Below are 20271 nucleotides of genomic sequence, written 5' to 3'. Positions count from 1 at the left end.
TGTATGGCTGCAAGTGGTCTCCAAGTAGGGGAATATAACATTTATAGTCAATGATAGATTCAGTTGCGGCAGAGGACGCAGTCCACTCCATGCAAACACAGCCTATACTACTGTGGAACCACCATCACTTCCACTGTGCCTTACTGACAACCTGGGTCCATGGTTTCGTCGAGCCTGTACCATATTCGAACCGCACCAACCTATATGATGACGAGCCCAGGAGAGGCGCTGCAGGCGATGTCACACTGTTGGAGAAGGCTCTCGAATCGGTCGACTGCTGCCATAACCAAATAACGCCGTATTTCGCCGCACTGTACTAACAGACACGTTCTTCGTGCGCCCCACATTGATTTCTGCGCTTATTTCACACATTGTTGCTTGTCTGCTAGCACTGACCACTCTATGCAAATGCTACTGCTCTCGGTCCTTAAGTGAAGGCCGTCAGCCACTGCGCTGTCAATGGTGAGAGCCAATGCCTGAAGTTTGGTATTCTCGTCACATTTTAACACTGTGGATCTCGGAATATTTACTTGCCTGACGTTTTCAGGAATGGAAAGTCCGATGCGTCTAGCTGCAACTAACATTCCTCTTTCGAAGTTTGTTACTTCTGTCATGCACCCATAATCACGTCCGAAGCCTTTTCACATGAATCGTTGAGTGTAAATGACATCTCCCCCAATACCTTCTGCACGCTGTACTACCGCCATCTGTATATATGTGCACATCGCTGTCGCATGACTTGTATCACCTCACTGCACTTCCTAATGGCCGAGTGGTTGTAGGTGCTTCAATCCAGAACCGCGCTGCTGCTACGGTCGCAGGTTCGAATCCTGCCTCTGGCATTAATGTACGAATGCTTGTTAGTTGTGTCGGATAGAGAATCAAGTCTGTATTGGATTTGTTTGACGAATAAAAGCACATCTGCAGTTGCATGGTTGCCTTACTTCAAATGCATGACCAGTTTCGTAACGTTAGTTACATCATCAGGTGTAACGCCTATACTGCGTTCACCTTGATTGAACCTGATGCAAACATTGCAGTATGTATTCTTCCGAGTTTGCCGGCATCTCATTAGATTTCATTTCACGTGGAGGGGAAGCCAAGCTGTCTGCAGTACAGTCAGACACGATAATAAGGATATGTACGTTTTATGCTGTACATTATGCGAACATCGACTCAGCGATAAAACGGGACATCAGTTTTGCCTGTACATTTAAAGCCGGCCGAAGTGGCCTTGCGGTTCTGGCGCTGCAGTCTGGAACCGCGAGACCGCTACGGTCGCAGGTTCGAATCCTGCCTCGGGCATGAATGTGTGTGATGTCCTTAGGTTAGTTGGGTTTAACTAGTTCTAAGTTCTACGGGACTAATGACCTCAGAAGTTGAGTCCCACGGTGCTCAGAACCATTTGAGCCATTTGTACATTTAACTTCTACAGCACTGGCTAGCCAGCTTGTCCCTCTAACGTAATGTGATGTGAACAGTTGCAGCTAAGACCTAAAACCAGACGACAGAGAAACCATATAGCTTCGAATGTTATTTAATTTTTAAACCGAATGAAAAAAATTTTCGGCAAAACTCTGTAACTATGCTCCTAAGGGGACTAGACTGAAAACAAAACATGACCTCGTTTTTAACTGGCATAGTACTGTAATTAAAAACAAGAGTGATGAAAATTGCTAATTTAAACTACGAGCAGTCTTTCTGAGAGAGCTATGACGTAAAAGCAAACCGCAGGGATTTCACAGAATTGTTGAATGTTAAAGCCACACAAGGTATTATTTATTATCGGTCGTATACATTTCAGTGCTGGAGCGGACATCTGCTACGTTGATAACGAGGCGAGCAACAACAAAATCCTCAAAGCCACCCAAGTGCCACATTTTCCCCTGTTCTTTTATGATATATCGTTCTAGTTTCCACCAACATTCGCGAGTGACCTACGTCAAAGCTTCGTGCATTAGTTCTAGTACGCCTGGCAGCTTAAATGCATTGTTATTTCTCGCAACAAATCCCTTAATTAGGTTTCAGATCCATTCTATCTCTCTTAAATTGCAGTTGTACGACAGAAACTGTAAAAAAGCAGCATTTGTACGGTGTGCTCGATGCCACGAAAAATATTTTCCATGTTTCTACAGCGCTTATCACTGTGGCTCATGTGAGACCACATTTGTGATATAAAACAATGAAGATAGTCTAGATAAAGAGCATATTTAACTTTTTTGCAAAAATTTAATTTGTAATGTTTTGTTAATATAAACAATCCTGCTTAACAATTCTTTATAAAGTGTCGATGGTTAAGAAATTACATTTGCAATGAAAACTGGAATTTTACGTGTGATATGTAATTAGAAAGAAGAAGACTTGCATTACTTATAAAAAATGATGATTAGATATGTTGTAGGTAGCATACATTTGACGCATTTTATATTTAAAAGATGTAGATATTCGAACTAAACAAAAAAGAAAGAAAACGAAAAGGAGACTTCTCAAAGACTGGAACAAAGGTCTACACAATATCCAATTACCGTTCTTCCGCGCCACCGATTAAGCCAAACATCACGCTTATCTCAAGCCCTCAACGTCAGTAAATACAATTTCTTGAGAAACTTAATAGCCGATTTTTTTCTGTAATGTTGCGAAAAATTTGGAGAACAACTAGTTTCTCGCTATTTTCCGTGCACCACGCACGTGTTTCACTAGGGAGCAGGAAGCGGCTTCAGCCATTTCCACAGTACGTGTTAACAGCTCGACAATCAGAGTCCAAGTGACGTTTAGGTGCACGGCGACCGTAGATGTTTTCTTAAATAAAAGCTACATAGCGGAAGGGTGATTAAGAAAGACGTTGATAAATGTTAATTAGAACACTAATGATATGTAACATATACTGTAGTGGTAAGTTACAAATAATTGTTCCATATCCGGCGACACTGAATGACCGGGTCGCACAAAATGCTTCAAGATTGCAGCAAGGAAGTGGAATCCAGAGGGAACGGACGTGGATACTCGTTGGAGTGTCAACAACGCAGTTGAAAGCAAGGGAACTGCTCCAAATAAGCGTATGGTTAGAGTTTAAAGAAATCTGTCTATGCAAAGAATATGCATCATCAGTATCAACGGGTGTTAGAGATTATATGCATTGCTTAGGTGCATTAGCATTTTCGTGCACTGAAAAAATATGTGAAACTTTTCACTGTATACGTTTGCTCTATGAAGGTGGCAAACTATTTTTGTAAGCCTTGAGAACCAGTGGGCTAAGCGTTATCGTATTTTCAGAATAATGGAAAGGGCCATCCAATGATGAAGAAGACAGTATGCGTCAAATTGTCAATGAATTCGTGTTAGAGGATTTGAGAATGAGGGAATTACAAGAAGAAAAGCAAGACGGGGTTGTAAAACATTGGGATTCCGATTACAGTCATGAGGATCCCTATTTTTCCCCAAATGAGGAAGAAGACGATGAAGATGAAAATCCATTACATAGAATATAAGAGACGGAAAATGGGAACAAAATAAAGGAAGAGAGACTCTTCTGCAGGTACCAATAAAAAAGGAATAAGTAGCTTTTACTTTTGCTACATTTTATAATGAATAACGAACTGTCTCTATTTCTCTTTTAAAGGCTGAGAATAAAGTATTCATTGGAAAAACAGATTAACGCCGGAAATTACAACCAATTAGGCGCGGTGGGAAAACATCAAACAAAAATGTACCGCACAGAAGTCCTGGACCCACGAAAAACATTGATCCTAAAGTCGGTAACAGTGAATTACACTGCATGAGAAAATGACACAAGCACAAACTTCATGGATTGAGAGGGTTTGTGATGTTATTGCAGTGATTACAATTTCAAGTCAAATTTATAAAGAACTTGTCAGTATGGCCCGCGTATCAGTGTGACGTTGCACCCCCTCTCGCCTCGATGCAAGCAGTGAATCTGTTAGGAAGGTTGTCATAAAGCCATTGCATCCTCTCCGAGAGACAAGCTGGTCCGCACATCCACGCAAATCCCACAAATGTCCTGACAGGGGCAGATCCGGGGGTCCTGCTGGCCACGGTAATACGTCAACATCAGGCAGACAGTTCACAGTGACACATGACATATTTAAACGAGCATTGTCTTGTTGAAAGCTGGCACCAAGCAACTGTCGCCTGAGAGATAACCCATGACGACGAAGTGGTGTGGCCGGAATGGCCGAGCGGTTCTAGGCGCTACAGTCTTGAACCGCGCGACCACTACGCTCGCAGGTTCGAATCCTGCCTCGGGCATGGATGTGTGTGATGTCCTTAGGTTAGTTAGGTTTAAGTAGTTCTAAGTTCTAGGGGACTGATGACCTCAGAATTTCATAGTGCTCAGAGCCGTTTGAACCATTTTGAACGATGTGGTGTTCCTGGGCATGGTTCCCCTCCAGACGCAAATGACTATGTTGTGGTCATCGCTGATCACTGACCAAACCTCTGGGATGACACAGAATGTTGGAGGGGGTCTATTACCTGTGCTCGGATGTCAGGCGCTGATATGAAGGCGTTACAATCAGCTCGGTTCACAAGTTGGTCCTCGCTTGAGATGGTCAGAAGTCGTCGACCAGAGGATTGAAGACAAGTATGCCTACCCTTAAATTTCCTTTGCAGGCCAATTTCGGGTCACTGTCATACCTCAATGCCCCACAAATTTAGACATTACACGATTAGACCAGCCGGCCAAATGGAGACCAACAATGAGGACCCTTTCAAACTCTTTCAGCTGTTCATAACGGTGTCTCATGCGAGTATACAGCATCTCAGTGTTCTTCTTAGTGATCACTCAGCATCTGATGCTGATCCCGATTCTTGTATACCCTACCAACAATACCAAACACGAAGAACACTAATTCACTTTGGTGGCCATTCCACTTTTCATTTACATACATGCCGATAGTTTCTATGTGTATGAAGCTATACTGTCATCCCAGCACCTCTTCGTGATATTTCATTTTTTAAGTTGGGCAGTGTACATTTTGTGTGACTTGTGCAAGTTTTATCTGTTTATATAGATACAACCGGAACAAAAACTTGTCATATTCCCAAACCCCTCCTTCAGTGTGTAACTAAACTGCCAACCCATGACCAGTTTCCGCCTGTTTCAGCTGGACACCCAAAGGCTGAAAAGGCTGCTGGCCGCATTGTAAATGGCGCCCCAGCCTCACTCGGCCAGTTCCCACACCAGGCGTCCTTGATCATTGACTACGGCGCCATGTGTGGTGGGTCGCTGATCTCCGCCTCTGTCGTCCTAACAGCGGGGCACTGCGCCTCCGGGTGAGTAAAACCAATGTACCAACGCCAAGATCCAGAAAGTGGTCTCATGCTTATTCGAAAAAAGACTACGTTTATTTGCTATCGTAAGACTTGAAGTCCAATTGCACTGACGAAATATTCCTGTGTTATTATCTAAAAAACAATACTGCCTTGAAGCTATGTTTCGACAAGCTTCCTACTTATCAACTTCAGGACAGGGACTGGTATCCTGTATGAAGTCATCTTCAATATACTATTAATTGCACTCTTCCTGCCTTGAGGGACCGGCAGTTGTCCTCATCTGACACAGCGCAACACGACCTACCGTATTAGCCTACTTATCATTTATCCGTCTTCTGCGTTCTATCTTCTCTCTCTCTTCTATCATCTATCTATCGACATACAAAATGAAGTGCTTAGTCGCTGTTCTATCAGGATCTACTGTAGGGGAGGGGGGATATTGATATGGTTTTCACTGATAGATAGACTGACTTATGAGGAAGGAATGCGTATATAATTTTTAAATACTTCATTCAACTACGGCGAATTAAATACCTCCGCTGCTGTGAAAAGCATGTTGAATGTCATTGACATCTAGTGGTGAATGGAAGAACTCTTTGGAAGCACAGTTCTGCAAAGTGCGAAGCACTGCACTCAAACAGAGTGCATGCGTTCCACTCTCTTTGATGTACCACCATGCGGAGAGATTAGCGCAGAATGCTTAGTGTGGATGTGCATTAACGCAATAAGAGAAAGAAAAAGAGATGTAAGTCTCTGACGATCTCTCTCTCTCTCTCTCTCTCTTTCAGGTAGATCCTATTACATTGGTTATAAACATTTCAAACAAACCATGATGTTCTCCCTTCATTACCCTGAGAAATCACTCCAAGCGCCATTAACTACGGAACAGACAACATTCAGGCCTCCTGAGTACTTCCCTGGCGTGCACTGCTTAAATGGTCTAAGTTGTTCTCTGATTTTTATTCATTGTCATGCGCGGTGGCGGCATTACCGCTAACCCCGACAACTCGTCCATCGTAAATAACCGTATGAAGCCGGGATGTGTCGCTAGTTCACTTATAAAAACAAATCGTTTTCGACACCGTATAAGAACGTGCGAGAAACTGTAGCAAATTCCTAGAACTCTCCACTGAAATCAACACATTACTATTCTGAACAAGCTTCTGGTAGATGTTTTACTCCACTGCTGAAGTCGAGGAATGTTGTGCGCTACACACATCCCTGAACGAGAAAGTACCTCATACGGAGACAGTGGACAGCAATTTGGCAGGAGTAAGGGTCTGGTCTTTATCCTTAAGTCATTACATGTGAATTCTGGAACTAAATCGTTCCTTGACAATGCCATTACACATTTACTGTCTCATCAAAGCTTGTGTTCAGACTCTGACGACATCACCATAGACGAGATGTCTAGTCTACCTACTTCGTATTTGTTTCTATGTATCTCGCATTTTGGGAGGGGTGGAACTTGGGGTAACGTATATAACGTTTATTTCCAAATTATCACACCACAGAGTAATTCTGGAGCTGTAGGACTTTGCCAAATTAAAGCTTCGTGCTACCCATCCTGATGTAAAAATTTTAGAGGCTGACCAAGACATGAATACACTAAGCAGATTCAGAAGGATTAGGTTGCAGTAGGTACTGGGAGATGAAGAAGCTTTCACAGGATAGAGTAGCATGGAGAGCTGCATCAAACCAGTCTCAGGACTGAAGACCACAACAACTAGAATGCTCTTGTCAAGCGAGACAACAGTTTTCATCCAGGTTTCCCACAGTCATTCGGCAAGAACTGCCTCGACAGAGCGGCGCTGGCAGCAGGCTTCTTGGACTACCAGCCCATAGCTCTACGTCCAGTCCCCTACTATCTCATACTCAAAAACCTGCCAGAAGTTTCATTATTTTCTATCCTTCCCGGTGTTGCTATTCTAGTTGCCACTATTTATATATGGATACATAGCATTTCAGTGTCATTGGATTAGGACTGGGGGTTGTGCATTCGTGAGTTCAGCTTAACAAATATACATAAAATTTCTTGCAATAGGTCAAGAACAGTTAAACAGAACTTAGTTTTTACCCCAATTTAGTTCTACAAGCAGAGCTCAAACAAGAAATTAACAATTAAACGATTTCGACACAAACAAACATAAATCAATCTGGGAGACACAATAATAATTACAATACACGGCACTATAGTTTTATAGTTTCTGTACTTAACCACAGGACACTAAGACAACTTACAGACTTAAGGTTACCCACCTAGCATGCAGTTCAACCTTGGTTCACCAATTCCTGTTACCATCATCGAATAATAGCATCGCTCCTACTCAAATGTCGAACAATGCTTCGATTGGGTTAGATAGAGCAGCAATCAGTCGTGGAATTAAGTTGTTTTAATATGACATTTATAGTCACAACGCAGATCAGATTTCGACCTATGTCAGGTCATTATCAACGCAGTGCGGAATTGTAGCAGTTGTTCGTACTCAAGTGAATTCTTACACAGTTAAACACATGGTTGAACTGTGTAAGCATTCACTTGAGCACGAACAACTGCTACAATTCCGCACTGCATTGATAATGACCTGACACAGGTCGAAATCTGATCTGCGTTGTGACTATAAATGTTATATTAAAACAACTTAATTCCACGACTGATTGCTGCTCTATCTAACACAATATAACCACAGTCGTTGCGTGCACCCACCCCATGGAGGGCAACCTGATGAATGCTTCGATTACTCCAACCGTCTTCTTTGAGCCCATCTACGCGCCCTTCCTCAAATGCAGACATGTGGATATGATGTTCTCGTGTCTGTGTGCGAGGCGTATTTACGGTCCAATTGAGTACACGGAATGAAATTCACAAAGACCTTTATGTCCTGGTATCGAAATGTCTCATGTTTACTACCCTTGCCGTTTGTAAGATGAAATTGCGCTTCAGCGATGCCTGAGCTCCCAGTTGGTGCACATCGATAGCGCAGAAAGATACGTATATAGCTTCTTTTCTGTGTTTACTTCGTAGATTCTTACTTAAATTGCGTGTGAGTTTGGTACAGGAGGTATAATTTCGAGTTTTAGTTACTGTAATCGTAAATTCAGGCAGATTGTAGCGCAGTCGTTAGGCATTTGTACAGGTTAGTTCATACATTCTTTGGGTGTTTCCCTTGCGTTATTTAGGCACGGACTCGTGTTTCAGTAACTGTTGATCAACATCGATTAGAATGGACGTCCCTGTCCATTCTGTGTTCGGATGAGGGCTCAGTTGGCATCCCTTCACTCACAGCTGCAGGCGGCGCTGACTTCGGTCGCGCAGCTTGAGGCTCTTGCCAATGGGCACCACTGTGGGGAGCCAGACTTGGGTATCATGGGGATGTCAAACTTGTCCCTTCTGTCCCCAGATTGGTCTGCTGCTGTGGTTCCCCCGGTTGCTGCCCGCTGTGGGGATGAGCCCTCGCCTGTGGTTGATTGGGAGGTTGTTCCAAGGTGTGGCAGGCAGCGAAAGACATCCCCGGAGGCTGATCAGAAAGCCTCCCCGGTGCGTCTGACAAACAGGTTTCAGGTACTGTCTCTGGCTGAGCCAGATGCACCTTCCTGCCCTGTTTCACAGGATGATTCTCAGCCTTCAAGGTCTGGGCAATCGCAGAGGGTGGGCTTATTGGTAGTTGGGAGCTCCAATGTCAGGCGTGTAATGGGGCCCCTTAGGGATATGGCGGCTAAGGAGGGGAATAATCCAGTGTGCACTCCGTGTGCATTCCATGTGGAGTCATTCCTGATGTGAAAAGGGTCCTTCCGGACGCCATGAAGAGCACAGGGTGCAGCCAGCTGCAGGTGGTGGCACATGTCGGCACTAATGACGTGTGTCGCTTTGGATCTGAGGAAATTCTCTCTGGATTCCAGCGGCTATCTGATTTGGTGAAGGCTGCCGGTCTTGCTTACGAGATGAAGGCAGAGCTCACTATCTGCAGCATCGTTGACAGAACCGACTGCGGACCTTTGGTGCAGAGCCAGGTGGAGGGTCTGAATCAGAGGCTCAGACGGTTTTGCGACCGTGTTGGCTGCAGATTCCTAGACTTGCGCCATAGGGTGGTGGGGTTTCGGGTTCCGCTGAATAGGTCAGGAGTTCACTACACTCAGCTGGCGGCTACATGGGTAGCGGAGGCTGTGTGGCGTGGACTGGGCGGTTTTTTAGGTTAGAAGGCCTCGGGAAAGTACAGGGTGAGCTGCAATCTCAAAGGGTGCATGGCAAATACAAGACGTATTTGGATCAAGGAACAGTCGGAATTGTAGTTGTAAATTGTTGTAGTTGTGCTGGGAAAGTCCCTGAGCTTCAAGCGCTAATAGAAAGCACAGAAGCTGAAATCGTTATAGGTACAGAAAGCTGGCTAAAGCCTGAAATAAGTTCTGCAGAAATTTTTACGAAGTCTCAGACGGTGTTCGGGAAAGATAGATGAGGCAGAATTGGTGGTGGAGTGTTTGTGTCTGTCAGTAGTGGTTTATCTTGTAGTGAAGTCTAAGTAGATACTCCATGCGAATTGGTATGGGGGAGGTTATACTTAACAGCCGAACTAAGTTAATAATTGGCTCCTTCTACCGACCCCCAGACTCCGATGATATAGTTGGTGAACAGTTCAGAGAAAATCTGAGTCTCGTAACAAATAAATACCCCACTCATACGGTTATAGTTGGCGGGGACTTCAACCTTCCCTCGATATGTTGGCAAAAATACTCGTTCAAAACCGGTGGTAGGCAGAAAACACCATCCTAGATTGTCCTAAATGCTTTCTCCGAAAATTATTTCGAGCAGTTAGTCCACGAACCCACGCGAATTGTAAATGGTTGTGAAAACACACTTGACCTCTTAGCCACAAACAATCCAGAGCTAATATATGCCGGCCGAAGTGGCCGTGCGGTTAAAGGTGCTGCAGTCTGGAACCGCAAGACCGCTACAGTCGCAGGTTCGAATCCTGCCTCGGGCATGGATGTTTGTGATGTCCTTAGGTTAGTTAGGTTTAACTAGTTCTAAGTTCTAGGGGACTAATGACCTCAGCAGTTGAGTCCCATAGTGCTCAGAGCCAATCCAGAGCTAATAGAAAGCATCATTGACTGATACAGGGATTAGTGATCACAAGGTCGTTGTAGCTAGGCTCAATACCGTTTCTTCCAAATCCACCAGAAACAAACGCAAAATAATTTTATTTAAAAAAGTGGATAAAGTGTCACTAGAAGCCTTCCTAAGAGACAATTTCCATTCCTTCCGAACCGGCTATGCAAATGTAGACGAGATGTGGCTCAAATTCAAAGATATAGTAGCAACCGCAATTGAGAGATTCATACCTCATAAATTGGTAAGAGATAGAACTGATCCCCCATGGAACACAAAACAGACCCGAACACTGTTGCAGAGGCAACGGAAAAAGCATGCGAAGTTCAGAAGAACACGAAATCCCGAAGATTGGCTAAAATTTACAGACGCGCGAAATTTGGCACGGACTTCAATGCGAGATGCCTTTAATAGGTTACACAACGAAACATTGTCTCGAAATTTGGTAGAAAATCCGAAAAAATTCTGGTCGCATGTAAAGTACACAAGCGGCAAGACGCAGTCAATACCTTCGCTGCGCAGTGCCGATGGTGCTGTTACCGACGGCTGTGCCGCTAAAGCAGAGTTATTGAACGCAGTTTACCGAAATTCCTTCACCAGGGAAGACGAATGGAATACTCCAGAATTTGAAACATGAACAGCTGCTGGCATGAGTTTCTTAGAAGTAGATACTTAGGGGTTGCGAAGCAACTCAAATCAAACGGGCAAATCTTCAGGTCCAGATTGTATACCAATTAGGTTCCTTTCAGATTACGCTGATACAATAGCTCCCTACTTAGCAATCATATACAACCGCTCGCTCACCGATAGATCTGTACCTACAGACTGGAAAATTGCGCAGGTCGCACCAGTCTTTAAGAAGGGTAGTAGGAGTAATCCATCGAACTACAGACCTATATCATTGACGTCGGTTTGCAGTAGGGTTTTGCAGCATATACTGTATTCAAACATTATGAATCACCTCGAAGGGAACGACCTATTGATACGTAATCAGCATGGTTTCAGAAAACATCGTTCTTGTGCAATGCAGCTAGCTCTTTATTCGCACGAAGTAATGGCCGCTATCGACAGGGGATCTCAAGTTGATTCCGTATTTCTAGATTTCCGGAAAGCTTTTGACACCGTTCCTCACAAGCGACTTCTAATCAAGCTGCGGGCCTATGGGGTATCGTCTCAGTTGTGCGACTGGGTTCGTGATTTCCTGTCAGGAAGGTCGCAGTTCGTAGTAATAGACGGCAGATCATCGAGTAAAACTGAAGTGATATCAGGTGTTCCCCAGGGAAGCGTCCTGGGACCTCTGCTGTTCCTGATCTATGTAAATGACCTGGGTGACAATCTGAGCAGTTCTCTTAGGTTGTTCGCAGATGATGCTGTAATTTACCGTCTAGTAAGGTCATCCGAAGACCAATATCAGTTGCAAAGCGATTTAGCAAAGATTGGTGTATGGTGTGGCAGGTGGCAGTTGACGCTAAATAACGAAAAGTGTGAGGTTATCCACATGAGTTCCAAAAGAAATCCGTTGGAATTCGATTACTCGATAAATAGTACAATTCTCAAGGCTGTCAACTCAACTAAGTACCTGGGTGTTAAAATTACGAACAACTTCAGTTGGAAAGACCACATAGATAATATTGTGGGGAAGGTGAGCCAAAGGTTGCGTTTCATTGGCAGCACACTTAGAAGATGCAACAAGTCTACTAACGAGACAGCTTACACTACACTCGTTTGTCCTCTGTTAGGATATTGCTGCGCAGTGTGGGATCCTTACCAGGTGGGATTGACAGAGAACATCGAAACGGTGCAAAAAAAGGGCAGCTCGTTTTGTATTATCACGTAATAAGGGGGAGAGAGTGGCAGATATGATACACAAGTTGGGATGGAAGTCATTAAAGCAAAGACGTTTTTCGTCGCGGCGAGATATATTTACGAAATTTCAGTCACCAACTTTCTCTTCCGAATGCAAAAATATTTTGTTGAGCCCAACCTACATAGGTAGGAATGATCATCGAAATAAAATAAGAGAAATCAGAGCTCGAACAGAAAGGTTTAGGTGTTCATTTTTCCTGCACGCTGTCCGGGAGTGGAATGGTAGAGATAGTATGATTGTGGTTCGATGAACCCTCTGCCAAGCACTTAAATGTGAATTGAAGAGTAATCATGTAGATGTAGATGTAGATCATCCAAAGTTCATTATTTTACAGATCCACTGATCCATGTGTTTTCCTGTCGGTGGCGATAAGCCATGTCCGTCAGTTCTTACAGTGATACCAACTACTTTGGACCTGTCCACCATTATTTCCGTTTACTTATATGTACAGTGCTATTTACATCACACGTTTTGTGTTTTCCTCCACGCTTGTCTATACGCAGTGTTCAGACTCTGTTCACCCAATAGATCAACTCACATGTCAAATTTTCATTCCTTCTCTTGGGGATTCAGGTCAAGGGCTTTCTAGTCGGCTAGTGTTGTTTGCAACAATTTGTGCTGTGCGTGGTGGTTTTGCAGATCTGTCACCCCTGTGCAGATGCAAAAGTGGAGAGGTACGATATTGTTATGCATGTGACGCTCTTCCATTTCTTTCTTTTGTAGTTTTAATTGGTGGCCATCATGGAGATGGCATTTTTGCAGTGCTAGTAGGAGCAGTTGCGCCTCCAGGAACAGCAGCAAAAGCTGCAGCACGAGCAGACGCAAAAACTGCTCAAACAGAATGCACAGTAACTCTGCTCTCACACTCTGCTCTGAAGGCGGGCCAAGTGCCTAGGGAGAAGCCTCCCCTCCACCTTTGCCCGCCCACTCCACAGAGCCCTCAAAAGCTCTTGCTTCGCATAAATCGGTTTACGTGTCAGCAGGGCGACGGTGTCAGTCATGGCATATTCCTACCAGTAGACTAAATTGTTACAGTGTGCATACCGCCCTCACCGTTTCCTTTGCCATCCTTTCACCCACAGAATAAGGTAGTGTGGTGTTGCTCCCGTGACTCCCACTTCGGACTACATGGAATTGGAACCATCGCCTTCCTTTTGCCGCTCTCCCGTGGATTTGTTCTCATCCCCACTGATGCAGACGGACCATCCGTTACTCCAGCCTACACTTCTCCCGCCGCTCCGTGGCCTTTTCAGGGGTGACGGAATTAGTATTCCCGCCTGTGGACATCGATGTGGACGCAGATATGGCGTAGGTTTCGTTGCAGAATAGTGTACCACACTGCCAATGAAGGCGCGCTCAAAGCATTTTATAAGCAGAGTCACTGACCCAGGAGTTTACCTGTCGGCAGCGATAGACCGGCGCTGCGTTTTTAAGCTGATTTACACTTCCTTGACTGGGGCGTTCACCTCGCAATGTGCTTTGTTTCTGGTGCTTGGTTGTTCAGTTCCTCGTGCTGGTCACGTTTTGTGTTTTTCTCTATGCTTATCTCTATGCATTGTTCAGACTCTTTGCATCCCCAGTAGATCCACACGAATGTCGAGTTTCCTTTCCCTCTTCCGACGTTCAGCTCCCCGGATATGTAGTCGAGCCACCGCCAGCTAGCACAGTTTACATTTGTGCCGACAGTTACGGTTCGCGTCGTTTTTACGCCATGTGCAGACACAAAATACGCGATCCACAGACAAGATGAGCACACGACTCCCTCCCTGAGGTAACAAACAACTTCGGCGACAGGAAGAGTATTGGGCCACAAAAGTAAAACAGACGTAAAATTGTGAAAGTTTGAGTACAGCAGAGCCTATAATAGTATAGATTAACACTGTCTAAAAGAAGAAGAAGGAAGAAAATTCTCCTGAATACTATTAAGTCAGTATCTTCTTACTTCGTCACGCTAATGTGTGCTGTAACCTTCTTTTGCTGCGACAGGTTCAGCACGTGGGAGGTGAGGCTTGGACTCACCAGTCTCAGCATTATTGAGCCTAGCCGCGTGACCATCGTCACCACGTCGGCGTCGGTGCACTCCGAATACGACATTGCAGTCCTCTTCCTGGGTACCAACGTCCCGCTAAACAGTAAGTCCAACGCATATAGTTTCGAACACCATCTAAAAATTTACCACTGTATACACTGTATAAATAGAATAGTCGTGGCGGACTGGAATTCGACATTAGGAAAAGGAAGACAAGGAAAAATTGTAGGTGAATATGGACTGGGGGTAAGGAATGAAATAGGAAGCCACCTGGTAGAATTTTGCGCAGAGCATAACTGAATCATAGCTAACAATTGGTTTAATAATCATGAAAGAAGGCTGTATACGTGGAAGAGACCTGTAAACAACAGAAGGCTTCAGACAGAGTATATAATGGTAAGACAGAGATTTAGGAACCAGGTTTTAAATTGTAAGACATTCCCAGGGACAGGTGTGCATTCTGACCACAATTTATTGGTCATCAACTGTTGATTAAAAATGAAGGAACTGCAAAAAGATAGTAATTCAAGGAGATCGGACCTAGATAAACTGAAAGAAGAAGAGGTTGTAAGGAGGTTCAGAGGAAGCATGAGGGAATGATCGACAAGAACAGGGGAAAGGAATACAGTAAAAGAAGAATGGGGAGCTCTGAGAGATTAAATAGTGATGGCAGCAGAGGATCAGGTAGGTAAAAAGACGAGAGCTAGTAGAGAACCTTTCGGTAACAGAAGAGATATTAAATTTAATTGACGAAAGGAGAAAATATAAAAATTCAGTAAGTGAACAGGCGAAAAGAAACACAAAACCCTCAAAAATGAGATCGACATGAAGTGCAAAATGGATATGCAGCAATGCTTAGAGGATATATTTAAGAATGTAGGAGCATATATCATAGGGATAAAGTAGATACCGCATACAAGAAAAGTAAAGAGACCTTTGGAGAAAAGAGAACCACCTACATGAATATCTAGAGATCAGATGGAAAACAAGTCCTAAGTAAAGAAGGGAAAGCAGAAAGCTGGAAGGCGTATGTAGAAGGTCTACACGAGGGAGACGTAAGGGGAGCCGGAACGTTGAAAATGACAAAACTGACGTTTTTTGGTTTTTTCATTATCAAATGATTTGGAGTTTTCTGAATAAAACAAATCAAGTTTCACCGTTCTAAGTGAATTCTAAGTGTGTTTTTTATCGCTGCACAGTTGACGAGCCGCTTAAACTGTTGTAGCGACTTGGTGTGTCACCTCTGACGGCGCCGCCCGCTGGCTGCAAGCTGGGTATCTTTGAGGAATTGGACAGTGTTTTGTTTTCCAACGTTGTATGGATTTGTCTCTGTGACAAGTGACCGTTCATACCACTAAACATAAACGTTATACTGTGTGCATTGACTTGTGGAGTTTGCTTCTTGTTGTTTAGCTGTTCAATTTTGCGTATTTGATGAATTTTGCTCGTTCTTGTTTTACGTATTTGGATTGTGGATATCAATATGCCACGTTTCAGCAATCGAGTGTTGTTGTTTCGAAGGGAGATGCTGCTCAGACTGCTTCACCGACTACTTCAAATGAATGTGATATAACTTCTTCCAGCAAGAAACTTTGTGACAGCAAAGAAAAATTTGAGAACTATGAAAGTGACAGTAATGATGTGAATGAAATAATTTACAATTTCTTGCTCTCTAATTTTTGAAACATAACTTATTATGCCAAGTTTCCAAAGAAAGAGGACTGGAATCGAAAATAACTTCACACATTGGTTTTGCATGTAAAATGTTATTGAAGTGTAACGAATGTGCTGCAGAAGTTTCGTTTTCTAATTCTAACAGTATTCCTCGGAGTGGTAATAGTGGAAAGAAGGTGTATGATATAAATGTTAAGCTAGTGCATGGCTTGCGTTGCATTGGCAAGGGCAGTGCTGCAGGTACAATGTTATGTGGAATTATGAACTTGCCAAAATCCCCAACCAAGTGTCGATTTTCTAATGAATTGATAGAATCTTCTGCTGAAGATATTGCTCAAGCAACAATCAAGAAAGCAGTTGAAGAAGTTGTGACAGACAAAGGGAATTGCAGAGATTTAACTGTTGCTTTAGATGGATCATGGCAATGTAGATGTCATAAATTTCTAAATAGAGTTGTGACAGCTACCAATGGAGACAGCTGCAAAGTAATTGATGTTGCTGTCCTCTCAAAACATTGTAGATGTAAGGGCAATACCAAGGCCGAAGAGAGTGAATGTCGTGAAGCAAATTTTCATGGCACAAGTGGTGCAATGGAAGTGGAGGGAGTGAAAGCAATTTTTTCCAGATCACAGGAGAGGTACAATGTATGATACACTAACTATCTAGGAGATGGTGATTCTAAGGGATATAAAGCTGTAGAGGAACTCAAACCTTATGGCAATGAAATTCACATTAAAAAACAGGAGTGCACTCCACATGTGCAGAAGTGCATGGGGGTTCACTTGTTCAAACTATAGCAGACATTAGGATCCCAGAAGCTTAGTGATGGTAAGACCCTTGGAGGAAGAGGAAGATTGACAGATGAAGCAATTGATAGATTGCAGAGGTATTATGAGTGTCCTATTAGGAAAATACAAGAAGCATTGAGCATATGAGGAGAGCAGTATGGGCATTATTTTTTCGTACTGCATCAACAAATGAGCACCCATAACATGCACTGCGCCCCACAGGTGATGACTCATGGTGTAAGTACCAATCAGGAAAGGAATATGTCCATAAAAACAGTTTCACAAATGCTGTAATTGATGTAATTAAGCCCATATTCAGAGATTTATCACAGCCGAGTTTATTGTAAAAGTGTTTGCAAGGGAAAACACAAAATCCAAATGAAAGTGTAAGTAATTTAATTTCTATTTGGACTCCCAAAAAGTGTTTTACAGATAAAAACATTGCCCTTTGGAGTGTATGATGCAGTGACAACATACAATGAATGAAACATTGTCAAATGTGATGTGTTGAAACGTTTAGATTTACAACCATGACACAAAACCATTTACACAATGCGCCTAATTGATGAAGAAAGACTAAGAGGTGGAGGAAGAAGAGACAAAAGCCCACAACATGAAGCAAAAGGGAAGAAAGGCCCAATGAAAGGAAATTAACAGTGGAAAAAGACGAGGATACTGATAATCCATCATATGGGGCAGGAATGTATTAAAAAACTTTGGAAGCCATTTCCTGTAACTTTAAAATTTTCATCTTTGAGGAACATTTTCTCAAAAACTGCAAACACTATATCAATAAAATATATAACAATAATGTTTGCTTCCTTTCCTTCAATTTTATATCAAATTGTAAAAAAATATTGTATAATTCAAGAGTTATAGAAGAAAAAGTGCAAAATTTTAGAGAAAAAATAAGCATCTGCTTAAAAAATTGTAAAACAAAAACCAAAAAATATTTCTTAACATGGCATTACAAGTTTGTAGAGAAATAGTCACTGAATATGTAGTCCAAATTTCAGAGCAATATGTTTAATGGTTTTAGAAAAAATGTTCCTTTTATTTGCTAAAATTAACATGGAGGAGATGCATCGTTCCGGCTCCCTGTAAGTGATGGCAGTATTACAGAAATAGAAGAGGACGCAGATAACGATGAGATGGGAGATATGATACCGCGTGAAGAATTTGATAGAGCACTGAAAGGCCTGAGTCGAAACAAAGCCATGGGAGCAGACAACATCCTGTTAGAACTACTGATAGCCTCGGGAGAGCAAGCCATAGCAAAACTCTTCCATATGGCGAGCATGATGTATGAGACAGGCAAAATACCATCATACATCAAGAAAAATATGATAATTCCAATTCCAATGGAAGGAGGATCTGACGGGTGTGAAATTACCGAACTATTAGTTTAATAAGTCACAGTTGCAAAATACTAACACAAATTCTTTAGAGAACAATGGTAAAATTGGTAGAAGGGAAAATCAGTTTGGATTCCGTAGAAATGCTTGAACACCTGAGGCAATACTGACCCTACGACTTATCTTAGAAGATAGATTAAGGAAAGGCAAACCTACGTTTCTAGCATTTGTAGACTTATGGAAGATTTTTAACAATGTTGCCTGGAATACTCTCTTTCAAATTCTGAAGGTGGCTGGGGTAAAATACAGGGAGCGAAAGGCTATTTACTATTTGTTCAGGAACCATATGCCAGTTATAAGAGTCGAGGGGCATGAAAGGGAAGCAGTGGCTGAGAAGGGAGTGAGGCAGGGTTGTAGCTTATCCCCAATGTTACTCAATCTGTATACTTGTAACCTCCCCCGTCACTTATCGACCTTAATGACAGTGAAAAATTAAACCGTGTGTACCTAATGGAAATTTGGGAAAAGCAATCGTCACCAATGTTAATCTGTCGATAAAGAGGGAGGAAGGGTTACATCTAAATGAAAGGAAAAATGCGAATGAAATTGGTGGAAATTAATTTTGAAAAAGGGTAAAGTTAATAAAGAAAGTAAATGTGCGGTCGTTACGTTATCAATTAACTGGCGTTAATGAGATATTTGAGATTTGGGGAAAATTGCGGTCGCCAGTCCTATGGACAACTACTATAATAACTGAAAAAGAAAGGTTAAGCCACACATAATTAGCACTAAAAGCGTGGCAAGTAAAGGTTGACACGTGTCGTGTGAAAACTTAATGTTTGTCAGAAGTAATAAATTTCGCTACACTCTCACTTAATTTAGCAAAAGAATTAATAAAACCGGAAAATTGAAAGTTCATTTAGTGTCTGAAATTAATAGAGAACTTTCTTTCTGAAGCACTACGAAATTAAATTAAATAAGGTTAGTCTTGGGCTACCTCAACAATCATCTCAAAAGCAACTTGAATCTACACAATTTAGAAATTGATTAAACTTTGAGCTTGAATTAAATGATTTTGAACAATTAACAATAATAAAATTTAGTATGCACCAAGCTGAGCTGCAGTCACAGGTAAGCTAAAACATGGTAACAAAATTCGCACTCTTAATTTGTGCTTGTGTAATCTAAATATAGTTCTGTTTGGTTATTGTAGCCAGCTATGAGTACCTTAACTGATCTTTGAAATTAAAGCAGTGAAATGGAATGATATTACTTTAATGCTGGCGTTTGAATTTCAACGACACTCGGGTTCATTTCGGAAAAGAAAGGGTCCCTGCTTGGTAATGCAGTTGGGACAGTGAGCAACAAAGGTTCATGCTAAGTTGCTGTATTTTAGTGATGCAATGGAACAGTTTGAAAAGCTGAGGTCTGCCATACAGTTCTAAAACTTTACGTGCTTTCAGTCTTCTTTGTTGGTTGATTGAATGTTTGAAGTCGTCAATCGAGGAGGTGGCGACGATCACTTATTGTCGGCCGTCGCTGTTGCAGAAGCTGGATGTTGGCGCGCCTTCTTATCGACACGGTAACCAGGCGAAACGGGCTCTTGATGTGTGCCAGCTAATGTGTTCCGTCCGCGACACCGTACCAGAAACTATCATAGCAAGTCGAGCTCAATTACGTGCTGCCAAACCCCGAAAGCGCGGGAACTCGCGCGAGCGTCACTCAACACACCTGCTCCAACCGCCCTACTCCAACCAGACTCTGCTCTGCCCGCGCTCCACGCGCCAGAGATAACACTCTCCAAAACCCTAAACACTTTGGTTCTCCACCCGACCTATCGATGTAATCATTCGATAGCATAGTTTTCCCTAGGCAAGATCCAGCGTAAAAATACAAATAATATTTACAAACCAAACCAATTATACATCGACATCAATGCATAAGTATATATACACAAATTTTAAAACAATTACAATATGTAAAAACACAGAAATGTCTTATCTTCAGATAACAAAATAAGGAAAAAATTTACAGTACAATAGATGGAAATAGGAGGATATGCATTTCCGGCATTACATACTGAGCAAGCAGTAAAGGAAACAAAGTGGGAATTAAAATCCAGGCACAAGAAATAAAATCTTTGAGATTTGCTGACGACACTG

The 20271-nt window shown here is 42.6% G+C and overlaps 1 protein-coding gene across 1 annotated transcript in view; it reads left to right on the top strand.

The window, feature by feature from the left end:
* The window catches only part of LOC124775628 (brachyurin-like), a 55787-nt gene that overhangs the window by 6388 nt on the left and 29128 nt on the right, over positions 1-20271 (top strand). Inside the window, exons 3-4 of the mRNA XM_047250456.1 lie at positions 5124-5292; positions 14250-14395. Coding sequence (XP_047106412.1) covers positions 5124-5292; positions 14250-14395 — 315 coding nt within the window. The remainder of the gene's footprint in view (positions 1-5123; positions 5293-14249; positions 14396-20271) is intronic.

The sequence above is a fragment of the Schistocerca piceifrons genome, chromosome 2, assembly GCF_021461385.2.
Source record: "Schistocerca piceifrons isolate TAMUIC-IGC-003096 chromosome 2, iqSchPice1.1, whole genome shotgun sequence".
Taxonomy (NCBI): Eukaryota; Metazoa; Arthropoda; class Insecta; order Orthoptera; family Acrididae; genus Schistocerca; species Schistocerca piceifrons.
This window is presented reverse-complemented; position numbering and strand designations above follow the sequence as displayed.